General features: G+C 62.5%; 1 protein-coding gene across 5 annotated transcripts in view; it reads right to left on the bottom strand.

The window, feature by feature from the left end:
* The window catches only part of LOC147571786 (maestro heat-like repeat family member 5), a 30964-nt gene extending 17797 nt beyond the window's left edge, over positions 1-13167 (bottom strand). For 2 of the 5 annotated variants that reach the window (XM_086695473.1, XM_086695472.1), the window contains exons 1-11: positions 13036-13166; positions 9571-9611; positions 9297-9414; positions 7225-7373; positions 6069-6152; positions 5015-5131; positions 4517-4636; positions 3840-3989; positions 3622-3741; positions 3436-3512; positions 2876-3011 (exon numbers count right to left, since the gene is read on the bottom strand). In XM_086695473.1, the coding sequence (XP_086551599.1) occupies positions 2876-3011; positions 3436-3512; positions 3622-3741; positions 3840-3989; positions 4517-4636; positions 5015-5131; positions 6069-6152; positions 7225-7373; positions 9297-9414; positions 9571-9588 (1089 nt within the window). In that variant the 5' untranslated portion in view covers positions 9589-9611; positions 13036-13166. Of the gene's footprint in view, positions 1-2875; positions 3012-3435; positions 3513-3621; positions 3742-3839; positions 3990-4516; positions 4637-5014; positions 5132-6068; positions 6153-7224; positions 7374-9296; positions 9415-9570; positions 9612-13035 lie in introns of all 5 variants that reach the window. The other 3 variants (XM_086695471.1, XM_086695474.1, XM_086695475.1) reach the window with 2 other exon arrangements.
* Positions 13168-13425: the final 258 nt, after the last annotated feature.

Below are 13425 nucleotides of genomic sequence, written 5' to 3'. Positions count from 1 at the left end.
GCGCCAGCGCCCAGCTCGCAACACAAACCGGTGTTAACGTGTCGGTCTTCCCCAAGTCGGTCTGTAGATTGGGTGCAACGCCAATCGAAACCCCAGGGTGCCGTTCACTCGAGGTTGAGCCACTCATTCTGTGACTCGCGCAGAGGTGCACAGAAGCCGGGAGAGCAGAAAACAGCTTTGAAGAAGATGACCCAAGTTGGGGGCCTTCACCCCTTCCTGTGGAGCTACCAGGACCAACACCATGTGGCATCGGCAGACACGGCTCAGAACAGAATAAACAGGCAGAAACGGAAACAGACACGTGGGCAGCTGGCTTTCGACAGAGGCGAACTTGGGACCCGGATGGGTCCTGAACAACCAAGGTGTCCGTATATGCGCAACGAGCTAAGCTTCAGGCCGTTCCTTACAGCAGATAAAGAGTTGGCTCAGAAGCTGTCGCGGACCTCAGTGTGAAACCTAAGACCGTAAAACTTCCAGAAGAAAGCAGAGAAGAATCCTTGCGATCTTGGCTTAAGGAAAGAATTCCTGGATACAACAGCAAAATCACAACCCACGAAGGAAAGAACAGATACATTGAACAACCTCAAAATCGAGAGCTTCGGCTCTTCAGAAAAGACCATTAAGATAAAAAGAAAGCCAAGGGGCGCCTGGGTGGCGCAGTCAGTTAAGCGTCCGACTTCAGCCAGGTCACGATCTCGCGGTCCGTGAGTTCGAGCCCCGCGTCGGGCTCTGGGCTGATGGCTCAGAGCCTGGAGCCTGTTTCCGATTCTGTGTCTCCCTCTCTCTCTGCCCCTCCCCCGTTCATGCTCTGTCTCTCTCTGTCCCAAAAATAAATAAACGTTGAAAAAAAAAAAAAAAGAAAGCCTGGAGACCGGGAGAAAATATGTTCAGACCACCTGGGTGATAAAGGACCCCCATAGCAACTCTAAAAGGGACTCTAGAAACTAATAAATAATGCAACTTAAAAATTGGACATGAGAGGGACACCTGGGTGGCTCAGTCAGTTAAGCGTCCGACTTTGGCTCAGGTCACCATCCTGCGTCCGTGGGTTTGAGCCCCGCGTCGGGCTCTGTGCTGACAGCGCGGAGCCTACTTGGGATTCTGTGTCTCCCTCTCTCTCTGCCCCTACCCACTCGTGCTCTCTCTCTCTCAAAAATAAACATTAAAAAAATTTTTTTTAATGAGGCATAAGATTTGAACAGACAGCTCACCAAAAAAAGATACAAAGATGGTCAAAAGCACACGAGGGGATGCTCCTCTCAGTAGAGACACGAACGCTGAAACCACCACTCACTGCTGCACACCCAGGAGAATGGCCAGCGCTTACGACCGACTACACCGTGTGTTGACAAGGATGTGGGAGGAGCAGGGCTCTCGTCCCTGCTGCTGGCAGTCAAATCAGCACAGCCGGTTAGAAGGCGGTTTGGCAAGTTAGACGCACACCTGCCTTATGGCCCAGACGTCCGGTCCTGGGTGTTTACCCAAAAACCAGAATCCAGGTCTGTACAGAGACCCGCACACAAATGTGCACAGCAGCCTGACTAGCAGTGCGAGGCTGGAGATAACACAGTGCCCCTCGTACGGCGAGCATGTCGACACCCGGTGGGCATCCGAAAAGTCAGATACCGTGCCACAGGAACCCAGAATGAGCCGTCCGTACAGGCTGCAGTGTAGACGAATCTCCAGGTCGTCTGATCGGGACGCGTCCAGGCGAAGCTAAGCAGAACCCCCATAATCCCACTTGCGTGAAATTCTACGAGATACCAACTATGATGACAATAGCAAGGAGGAGTCCCGTGGTGGCACACGGAGGCTCTGGGGGTGACAAACGTGTTCATCTTGGCTTTGAGGATAGTTTCACAAATCCAGGTCAAAACGTGTAGAACCATACACTTGGAAAAGTGCCACGTTTTGCGTGGCAGTGACACTTCGGTTGTTATATCTGTCACCCAGACCCAGCTCCCACCCGTGTCACGTGTCATGACCCGTGGCCTCCCCTCTGGTGCCCTGGCCCCTCCCTCCTGGGACAGGGCTCCAATTAGATGTTAGACTCGGGGGCCAGGCACCCACTCCCGGCTGCTGGACGCTCAGGACTTGACCTCCAAGCTCACGCTCCCCCGAAGCGGGCTGTCCACGGGCCAGCGATGGGCCGGCCGATGTCACGATTGAGCTCCCTCGGTACCAGAGCTTCCCAGGGGATCTGCTGAGCCCTCCCTGAGCCACACCAGGATATGCTTCTCCTGTGACCCCACCCCATCCTCTCAGCTCCCCACCGGGCCTCTCCTGAGAGTGTACCCCCAACTCTGGGCCCACAGTCTGCTCCCTGGGAGCCCAGCCTGGCCACAGCTCAGGTCCCTGCCGTGGCTCGTCTCCACGCCGGCCTGCTGGTTCTTGCTGACCGGGGATTCCCAGGAGCTTGGCTGGTGGCATGTGGGTGCATGTGTGTGTCCCCGCCCACCGGGGGGTTCCAGGTAGGGAGCAGGGTCTTGGGAGAAGACCCCACGCTGGGCCTGCCGGTGGTGGGGATCCGAGCTGCTCTGTCTGCCCCACCCGAGGAAGAAACGCTAGCCCTGTTCGGGCAGCAGAAGCTGCTGAATAGGCGGCCGGAAGCGGCACACATCTGCAGAGTGCTGTCACTTCCTTGTCCCATCTGAATCACAGCACCTCAGGGGCAGCATGGAGACCAGAGCCCCACTTGAGGGCAGAACTCAAGACTCGGGCTCCAAGGTCAAGACCAGCCTGTGGCGAAGCCCGGAAGAAACCCAGGCCGGGCGAGCTCTCTCCGGTGCTCCCCTCGCTCACACACGCGGCCGGGGCTTGGCAGGCCGGCCCGGCACCCGGAACCCAGCACCCAGAGACGGGAACAGGCAGTCACCGTGACGTCTGGGGCCACGTCCAATGGAGGTAAACTGCTCCTGAGCGTCTCCGTGGGTGGGAGCGTGTACAGGCTCTGCAGGCAGGTCTGCAGGATCTGGGACTTGACCATGGGTTTGAGACCGGGCCGCAGGTTGCTGGAAGAAACACGGGGAAGATTCTGGACTTTTTCACAAGAGCCCACGGTTCAGGAGTGAGACACCAGGCTGAAATGGATTCCCAGCGGGGAGAGGCCTACACAATTTAAGATTTACGAGTGGGTGTCACCATGATCAGGGCCCAGAATGTGACCGGGGTCAAGGTCGAGGTTCAGCGTGTGGCCCAGGGTCAGGCTCAGGTTGTGACTGAGGCCTGGATTTGGTGTGTGACCAGGTTGGGGATCGGTCTGTGTCAACATTAACGACCTATCTTGGATAGGAGACGAGGCTGACGGTGCGCAGCCTCAGCAGGGCCAGCCCTGTGTTCCTGGTCCCTTATTCACATCCCGTCTCCTCACATGTGGACCCCCACCCCCACGCAATGACTTGGCCTGTCTTCGTTCTGGACCCCAAGGAGAGTTACCTCAGTCCCACAATGACCAATATGATCTTCTCCCGGAAGAGGGTGGTCAGGAAGTTGGGCTCCTTCTGAAGGATGCACTGGGGGGGGGGGGGGGGGGGGGTGGAGTCAGAGTGCCCGGTCGTTTCAGCCTCCTGGTCCCGCTGGCGGCCCTGGGAGCCCCCGGGAGCCCCCGCAGGCATCGCTCACCAGGAGGCACTGGATGAGCTCTGGGATCTGAGAGAATTTGTAGCTCGGGGTGCTGTTCTGCCTGAGAGCCTTCAAAAGCATGATGGTGGCCGAAAGGAAGCTGGTCTTGAGGATGTTGTCCTGTCCGTGTGGAGTCCGGGGAGGGTCAGTGGGCCGGCCCCAGTCAGAGGACGCGCGGCCCCCACACCCCCCGCCGCCCCGGCCGTGGCCGCGCTCACGTAGCGGCTGCAGGAGAAGTAGTACGCCATCCTGGACACGATGTTGTCCACCCAGGGCAGGATCTGCGCCCCGGCGTGCGCGGCCATCTGCCCGTAGCAGAGCAGGGAGGTGCTGCCGGCCCATCTCCAGTGCGTGTCCGGCTCCGGCTGCTGCGGACAGAGTGGTGGCCACTGGGGAATCGGCTCTCTACCTGCCGCCCTCCGCGGGGGGGCCCTCCCCGCGTGCGCCTCAGGACCGCGGCCCCGGGCCCCGGGCTCCCCGCCCTCTGGCTGGAGGTACTGCTTCTCGTCCGGGGGTCTCTGTCGCTCATGTCTCTTCCCAGCGGGGTGCCCAGGACTAGCAAAGCACAGATGCTCCACGTAAACCCCCAGGGCGGGAGCATAGGTGGACACACAGGACCCGGGCCACACGCCCCACCTGAAAATCAAGGCAAGCCCACACGGCTCCCGACCGTCAGACCCAGCGGAGGCTCTGGATCCCGTGTGGGGCCCCAAGGACAAGGCTCCAAACTCCCGGGCCGCAGCAAGAACGGAGGTCTGACACCCACACACCAGCCCCTCAGGAAGGTGGGCAGGGCAGGGGTCACCCCCACGTTTCCAACGAGCAAACAGGCTCAGAGCAAGCCAGCACCGATCCGGGCCTCTGGCCCCTGCCACCCCCGCGCTGCCCTCTCTACCTGGCTGTCTGGGGACGTGAAGACAGTCCTCAGGAACCTGGTGCGGCCCACGTGCTCCAGCGTGGCCCACACCTCCTGCATGTGCCTGGAGGACACAATGCCGATGGCCACGGCAATGCCCTGTGGGCCAGAGACACCGTGAGCTCGTCCCCACGCGGCAGTGCTGGACGCGGCCTGCCGTCTCCTCCCCACCCTCCCGGGGGCCCCGCAAAGGAAGGTGGGCGAGCCCCACCCCTGCCCTGAAGGGCGTGTGTCCCACTGGGGCCGTCGGGGCGGGATGGAACCAGGACTCGGCCGTGGACAGGTGCCCGAGGTCACCTCCAGGCGGCACCCGCACCGCAGCCCCTTGTCGCTCGGCACAGCGCCGGGGGCCGCGGGAGCCGCACCAGGTCGTGGCGTGAAGGGTGGGGTGTCCATCTGCCGTCAAGCAGCGACGTCCGCGCGGGGGGCGGGGCGGGGCGGGGCGGAGGGGCGGGGGTGCCGAGGGCTGCCACCCACCTCCCGCTGGCCGGATGACTGGTGGGACAGCTCCAGGAGGCTGGCCAGGTGCCTCCTCACCAGGTCCACACAGGCGCACTCTCGGAGGATCAGCCCGTAAAAGTGGAAGAGGAAGGTCTGGGGGGAGGGAGGAGGGGGCGGGCGTGGGACGGGGCACTGGGGCAGGGGCGCCGCCACCGCAGGGCGAGGGGCGAATGAATTCGCGGAGCTTGTCCTGAGCACCTTCCCGAGCTGCGCGGCTCCTGCCTCAGGCTGCTGCGCCCACTGTCTGCTTGAGGCCGCAGGAGGCGCGGGGGCCACCGCAGCACCCCCTCCCTGCCCACCTTGAACTGCTTCTTCACCGCGCCTGGGGCTGCCGCCAGACCCTGAGCGCCAAGTTTCGTGGGTCCTCAGGGCGGTACCCAGACGCCGTGTCGGCTGCGGTGCCTCGGTTTCCCCGGAGGCTCCCGCGGTTCCCACCCGCCCACCCCGCCCCGGGCACACCCAAGCCTAGCCTGAGCGCCATCCTGTGGAGGGCCGACCGGTCACAGCGGACCTCCCCTCCCGCCCACCTCCGGTGTCCCGGGCAGAGCTGCGCCCCCCTGCCCCCCAGCCTCATTTCGTGCGGGCGCAGGAGGCTGCGTTCAGGGTCTTCCAGAATTCCCCTTTATCTTTCTCCCGATGAAAATGTGTAGTTTCTACATCGGGCAACACAACTTGAACAGAGTGCACTCCTGATTGTCACCGGTGACCCCACTGTCGAGCGCGGCTCCCTCACTAGAGCTAAAGCCTGCCGCCCTTGCCTCCGCTGCGTCCCTGGGGCCCGGAAGAGGGCCTGGCCGGCTGGGAGCCAGGGCTCAGCGAACACGAAGTGGCCCCGAGGCTGCCGTCCCCTTGCAACAGCACCCCTCGTGCCTTCCCGGCATCGTCCGTGTGCGCAGAGCTTCAGATGGCGACAATCACTTGGGAAGCGGGGAAGGGGCCTGAGCGGCCGCGGGCTCTCTGCAGTCACAGCCTCCCGGGGGCTCTGAGCACACGTAGGAGACCCCGGGGAAGCCCCACCCCAGGCACTGACCTTCTCCAAAGGCTGCTTGAGTTCTAGGTTCAAGGCCGCCAGGAGCTCCTGGAGGCCAGCGTTGGGCACCTCTTTCCTGATGAGCTGTGGGCGGAACACAGTGTTCAGGCCCCACCCGACCCTCCGGGGGAAGCAGGACCCCCACATCCGCTGGGAAGCCCCAGGGATGAAAACTCGGGGTGGGCACCTGTGGGTGAGCAGAGAAGACAAACCACCCCCCAAAGGGTAAGGAGATATTTGCCAGAGGGCTGTGCCCACCTCTGCTTGGTCCCTGGCAGCCCCCCACCTGCGGGATACCCCTGCACCCCTTAAGCTGGCTGGGGAGCCCGTGACACTCTGGCCCTGCCAGTGTCCCCCAGCCCTCTCATTCTGCCATCTTGCTGACCTCAGGGCCTTTGCACGGGCTCTTCCCACTGGCCGGATGTCCCTCCCTCCCCTGCTCTGAAGCAGAGCAGGAACCTGGCCATCAGCCAGGTTCCAGGGGCCCGAAGCCAAGCTGTGTGTGTGCTTAGAGCCCGTCTCCCTCTAGGCACACGTCCGTGCTGCTGTCCCTCGTACTCGATTCTGTCTGTCGGCCCTGAACTCCTGAAGACTCTGCAGCAGGAAGGTGGAGGACAGGGGCCGGGGGGGGCCCCACCCGACCTGGGAGCTCAGCCACCGCCGGTGGTGGCTCAGGCCTTCACGCTGAACAGGCCAGAGTGTGTGGGGCGTCAGGGAAAAGCAGGGCCTGGCCCCCCACGATGGCAGGAGTCCTGAGCTGGGGAGCCTCCTGCGGCCCACAGGTTGGGAGGTCCCCAGGCACAGAGGTGGATCAGACACCACCCTGTCCTCTCCAGTCCCCGGGGCCTAGAGCGGGGGGCAGGCTGGCTGGCTCCACGTGGCTCCCTGGCCCGTACCTGCCACCAGGCCCCAGTGACAACGTCTGAGCACCAGCTGGCAGGGCCTCTGTGCCCCACCTGCCCCTCTGCTCGTGGTCCAACACCTTCCTACATCCCGGCACCTTCTGCCACACGTCCCTGAAGGTCAGGGGCTTCTGGGGCTGCCGAGGCCGGCGGGAGCCAAGCGGCAGTGCAGGCCTTGGGGCTCACCCCCTGTGAGCCCTGGAGTGGCAGAAGGTAGCGTCCCGCACGGACGAGCAGGGCTCCTGGGGTCCCACCTGGGTGTGCTCCCGGATGTGGCACTGGACGGCCTCCAACGCCTGGCTCTTCTGCAAGGCCGACATGGTCCTGATTTTGCCAATGAGCGCTTCCTCCCAGAGGGGTCCGTCATTGGGGGGCTTGCTCGTGCTCGCCCTGCCTAGGTGCTCTGCAGAGGACAGAAGAGCAGTCTGGTGCCAGGGGTGCCGGACGGAAGCCTGGACCCCCCCAGTTCTGGCTCCGGCCGGGCCCTTAGGTCACAGGGCCCACAGGACTTTCTTGACAACGCGTCTGCAGGGAAACCGGTGTGAGCGCAGCCAAGAGGCAAAACACAGAGGGCAGACGCCGCCCCGGGTGCCAGGGCACAGCCCCCCGCAGAGCCCAGCCAGCCAGGCGAAGAGAACACGCCTCGTGACGGAAACGCACAAAACGCCAGCCCAGGAGAACGCGGTCCCAAAGGAGTCACTTATCGTCTGGAGTGAAAAAAGTAACCTACGTCCCTGCCCTACTTCTCACACCAAAATAAATAGCAGGCAGTTACGAAGCCTGAATTTCCGAATGGCAGCTGTGAACATGCCGAGCGGACGTGGCTTTGTTATCCGGAAACCCCAGAGTAGAGGTTCTGAATACGACACAAAGAGGCAAAAGGAAAAACGCTTTTAGAGTCAGCGACGTCGGCTTAGGGCCCAAGCATCGTTACAGCCCACGGAACGGTAAACTGAGGAGGCGTCTACAAGGGACGTCTACGACAGAAGGCCAGTATCGATGCTCCAGACCCTTCTAGGTCAGGAGAGCGTTGAGCCACCGCAGGGAAGGGGTGGAGAGGCGCCCAGAAGAGACCCTGGTGACCAGTAAAGAGACGAGAAGGCCGTTCAGCAGCGATACAAGGAAAGCAAATAAAAACCACAAGGAGATAGGACTTTTCCCGTCAGGTTGTCGAGGCACAGGTGCGGAGGAGCGAGGGGTGGAGACGCCGTCCCAGCACTGGGGGTGGACGCAGGGACCCGTCCTCTTTGAAAGCTGACAGTACACCTTTCTCGAGCGTACATCAAAACCGTGTTCCGAGCCACTCGGACAACCAGCTTCCCGGCTCACGAGGCACAGCCTGGGAGCCTTCTGAGAACCAAATCCTCTAACACGGTTTACAGAGGTGATCAGTGCTGCCTTGATCAGGAGAAAGCGGGGGTGGGGGGTGCGAGGCCAGCGCCCCCCTGGGAATGGAAACAAAGTCAGGCCTGGGGTCAGCCGCAGGGTGGGTCCCGCGCTGCCAATCCCTACCGCGGGCCAGGAGCCAGCATCGCCCGGTGCCCCACAGTCTCGGGGCTGCTGATGGGCCCACGCACACCCCGCTTCAGGACCCCCCCAGCCCTGGCTGACGCCCACAGCCAGGGCCACCGCTCGAAGCCAGCGCCGGGCCCAGGCTTAAGGCGGCTTGTGAGGTGGCCTCACTCGTGGTGCTGACCCGCTGCCATCTGGGTCCATCTGCTGTTTCATTCATTCATTCATTCATTCAGTGAAAACTTGTTGGGAATCTATTACTTGCCCAGCACTAGAACCGCAAATAAACAACAAATGCTCATGTTTACAGCACTCTCGAGGGGCCTGTGCCCCCAGAGCAGGTGGGGGACCCTCCCTGTCAGGGCCACAGGAAGCCGGTGGCACAGAGGCAGTGCCCTTCCCCCCGGACCTGCCCCCGAGCAGCTGTGGACCCTGGTCTCTTCTTGGGGGTGGCCTGGGTGGCTGCGATCCTCCGTGGTGCTGCAGGCCGGCAGGGAGATCAAGGCCTCCAGAGCAAGCCTCACCTGCTTTGTCAGACTCCAGAGACAAAGCCCTTCCAGAAGTTTCTGTCAGGGGTGCATGGAGGCGGCCCTCAGCACCCGGCAGACGCAAGACCACGGCACCCTCCGTGCCGCCCTTGGCTCTGCACCCACACCCTGCACAGAGCGGACACTTGGCAAATGGAAGCCAAGTGACCTGAAACAAACGGCCGGGGGAAGGGACGTGCTCCGAGCCTGGAGGGGACCAGGACAGTGTTGTCCAGAGACCGCCCACTGGGCCCCCGATCCCTACAGCCCCCAGCCCATCTGCTCACCAATATCCAGCTTCTGCTCCCCTGTGGGCGACAGGCAGTTGGACCTCCGGTGGGGACAGGAGAAACCCTCACTGGGTGTGGCCACCATGGACAGTGTCACCTCCCTGGAGAGCAGGTTCTGGGGCCGGGACAGTGGGCAGGGCCAGTCAGACTTGCCGAAGAGAGGCCACACCACACTGGGGCCCCCGCCTCAGTTGCCCCAACCATACCAGGGCCCCACCCCAGTCACCCCAACCTTATCAGGACCCTACCCCAGTCAGTCACCCCAACCTACCAGGGCCCCCTCAGTCATACAGCTCCGTGAGCTCCGGGGACCTAGGGAAGGAGGAAGGATGAGCTGACATTCAAGGCCATCGGGTCCTCACCAGCCCCAGGCTCCCCTTCCCAGAGGCTCGGGTTCCACATCCCGAATCGGGCCTCCCACTGTCCAGACACCCACAGCCCAGGGGCATCGTGGAGGGTCAAAGGAGCTTCACCGGAGCTTTCCCAGGATGCAGGGGGACCAGAGCCTAGGCACCCACCACCCCCTCTGACCTGGGCCTGCGTGGAGGAGTCATGTGCTCTGACCGGCCTTGCAGCCCCATGGCAGCCCGGGGCCCTCCTCTGCCGTCACGTCTCCCTGGGCCGTCCACACCCGCCCACCCTTCCACCAGGCTCCCCAGCATGAGGGGATGGCGAGGGGCCCGCTTCCAGGGCACCTTCTGGTTCAGAGGGCCTGGGACAGGCCAGAATGTGCATTTCTTAGAAGCCTACAGGGGACCTCGCTGCCAGCCTGGGCTCTGGGCCATCCCTCTCTGGGCTGGGCCCCCGGCAAGTGCTCTCCCCCAGGACCCTGGCCCGGGGGCTCCTCCTCCGGGAGAGAGCGCCTCCAAGACCATCAGCCACACTAGGGCTCTGGCGTCCCTTTGACCCCTCCCACCTCCACCTTAACTCCTGGTGACTCCCCAAAACTGTCCTCTCCTCCACCCACTGCCCCCTCTCTCCCTGGGCCCCAAAAGGAGCCTCGCGCATCTCCTGAGCCCAAGTCTCTCTTCCCGGCCTCTGCTCCAGTCTCCCGGAGAGCTGGGGCCCCGCTCTGGGTCCCTCCCCACCAGAGGCAGGGGTGTCTGCACCCCAAGTCCCCAGTGTGTGCGGGAATACGTGAAGGCAGGTGAACCCGTGAGTCCACGCCCTCTAGCAGGTGTTCCTGAGGGTGAGCCAGAGAAAGCCTCTCCCCAAGCAGGGGCAGGGACCCCGTCCGTCTGGGCTCTCACACCCACTGGCACAGCGCCAGGGAACAGGGGTGCCAGTCGGCTCTCGGGGGAGCCTCCTGTACTTCCCGAGTATCCCCGCTCCTCCTTCCCTCACTCGACAGATGTCCGGTGTCCTGGGCACAGGCCTGGAGTAGGTGACAACAGACAGCCACAGCCCAGCCCTGCCCTCCGTCCCGGGGCCACCTGCAGCCGGCACCCCAGATCCCAACATCTGACGCCCCTGTTCGCCTGGACCCTCAGCACCCTGTCGCTTCGGGGCCCGCGTCAGCCCCCTCCCTCCCCACCCTGGTCTGAGCTGGCTGCTCCCTCATCTAGGGTCCCCGAGACTCCTTCCTGACCCCAGCAGGCCCCGCTTTTGCTCCCGCCTGACTCTTGGTGACACACTCCTGAGGGCGCCCTCAACACCCCATGCACAGGCGCTCACCTCCTCCAAGGCCCCTGTGACCTGCACTCTGGCTATGGGTTCTGGCCGGGAGGATGTTGGTGTTTGGGGGAGAGAGTTCTTCCTGGAGGTTGAACCCCAGGTTGAACCGGTCCCCAAAGCCCTTTCCATGGGTGAGACAAGGGCCACTGTCACCCATTCCCAGCCTGGGGTGGGGGCCAGGTTGTTAGCAGTGACAGTGGGAGCAGGCCTGGGAGGCTTCCTGGAGTGGGTGAGGTGAGACCCCAAAGTCCGTGAAGGGGACAGCGGACCCCAGGAAGTAATGTTCAGGGGCCCCGAAGTAATCAAATCCCAAAGAGGGTGATTTGGCCAGAGACGGCAGAAGTCAGCTAGGTAGGAAAGCAGCTGGGGGAGGACAGAGCATGGGCTCCCCCGCTGCTCGCTGATCTCCCCCAACAGGGATGGCCCCCCACCTGCAGGGCCCTTCCTCTCCCGCCACCACCACCAGGTGCGGTGACCCACCCTCCGAGTTACCCACTGCTCTCAAAGGAAGGAACCACCCCAGGCCCCCAGGACCCTGTCAACTGCTGCTCCCTGCCTGGTCCCCAGGGTCCACACTCAGACCCCTACCTGTACCTTGGCACAAGCTACTTTTGCCCGGAGCACGCCTTCCCTGTCGCCTGCATACCCCTCCACTCCGAGCTCCCTTAACCTGCTGGCCCTCTGCTCTGGCCCCCACCCACTCCCCCCCGGGGTTCCCTTTATGCCTCCCTCCCCGGGCCATGAGGTCCCAACGGGGAGCCTGCCTTGCTAAACACACGCTTCGGGGACGCTGGGAATCAACTCAGAGAGGAACTTCAGGCTAATCCACGAAATCTCGTGTAAAAGATGTTATTCACGAGTAAAGACTGTTTAAAGGGTTGTGAAAGATAACAGCCCCCAAGAGAGGGAATCTCAGCTAAGACCCCCCCAGAGTGCACACAGGTGCACATTTCTGGGAATTTAATCTCTGGAAAACGAGAGATGCATGAAAAATCTACCTACTCGAGGGTGCTTCGTGGATTTAAAAAGCTATGTTCCAAAGTAGAGGGGGGGGGGCAGTGATCAAAAGTCGGGTTTCTAAAGACTGTTCAACGACGTGGGGAAATGCTTAGGAGCCCACAGGGAATAAAAAAATTCCATGACTCAAATTTACAGTCAAAAGTCATCTCGGGGTGTCGGGCTTCCAGGGGATTCTGTTTCCTGTACCCTTTGCAACAATTTGCAACCTGTGTTCTGAGGTCCGGGGACCCTGAGGAGACAGGGAGGGGTCAGGCCCCGGCCTCGAGGGTGGGGCTCTGCTCAGGCCTGGGAGAGGCCGGTGTTGGGAGAGGTTCACAGGGGACAGGATGTCAGCCCATGCCCAGCCCCTGCACAAACCAGCAGCGTCCTGCAGACATCTGAGCCGCTGGGAGGCAGTGACAGCTCGAGGTCACCCGGCCCTAGAGGCCCTGACAGGCCGCCACCAGATGGCAAAGGGTTTATTCTCCAAGAAAGCCTGGGGGAGACTTGGAGGACATTTATGGATTCACGGGGTTGGGAGCCAAGCCAGGCCGAGGTGACCCAGAAGGGCCTTCCTCCAGTGACCCAGGGAGACCGCGCAGCGGGGGGCAGGAGCAGCTGTGTGTCTGGCTTTCCCCAATGCCGTTTGGAGGTCAGCAGAGGCCCCGTGGACGTCATGCAGACCGGAGGCCCCCGTCAAAATCGTCTGATTGTGAGTGTGGTGCCCTGAGTGCTGGGGGGCATCTAGAAAGGCCTGTGGCGGGGGCACCTGGGGGGCTCAGTCGGTTGAGCATCTGACTTCGGCTCAGGTCATGATCTCGCGGTTCGTGAGTTCCAGCCCCGCGTCGGGCTCTGTGCTGACAGCTCGGAGCCTGGAGCCCGCTTCGGGTTCTGTGTCTCCCTCTCTCTCTGCCCCTCCCCTGCTCCTGCTCTGCCTCTCTGTCTCTCTCTCCCTCTCTCAAAAAGAAATAAACATTAACAAAAAATCTCGAAAGGCCTGTGGGTGTGGCTCCAGCTGCGCATTTACGGGCGGCTCAGCTGTGCCTCAGGTCAGGGTGGATACCTCTGGGCGGCCTTCCTTCTGTGAGTCTTCGAGTCTCTGATCCCAGGGCTCAGTGGGGACACGTCTCCTGAGAAAGTGGGTCCAGAAACCGCGTTTCCCTGGCTGACCCTGTTTCCCAAACAGCCACCCTGTCCTGAGAATTCCATCCCCAACCGACATCGTGGGCAGTTGAGGGCCTTCCGGGCCCGCGTGGCCGCGGGTTTGCTCCTGAGGCCGAGAGGGACCCCAGCCTGGACGCTGACCCAGACATACGGGCCCGAGACGGCGGTGCCCACCCTGCCTTGTCGCAGCCGGGAAGCGGCAGTCAGGCCTCGCTCGAGGGGCCCGTCTTTGGAGAGACCCTGCCTGCTTCTGACCAGCACCCTGAAGACCCTCGGGGGCGTGTGTCCC

The sequence above is a fragment of the Puma concolor genome, chromosome F2 (genome assembly GCF_028749965.1).
Source record: "Puma concolor isolate L17-30 chromosome F2, mPumCon1.1.hap2, whole genome shotgun sequence".
NCBI classification, from domain to species: domain Eukaryota; kingdom Metazoa; phylum Chordata; class Mammalia; order Carnivora; family Felidae; genus Puma; species Puma concolor.
The sequence above is the reverse complement of the archived record's forward strand: the minus strand, read 5'-3'. Positions and strand labels throughout refer to the sequence as shown.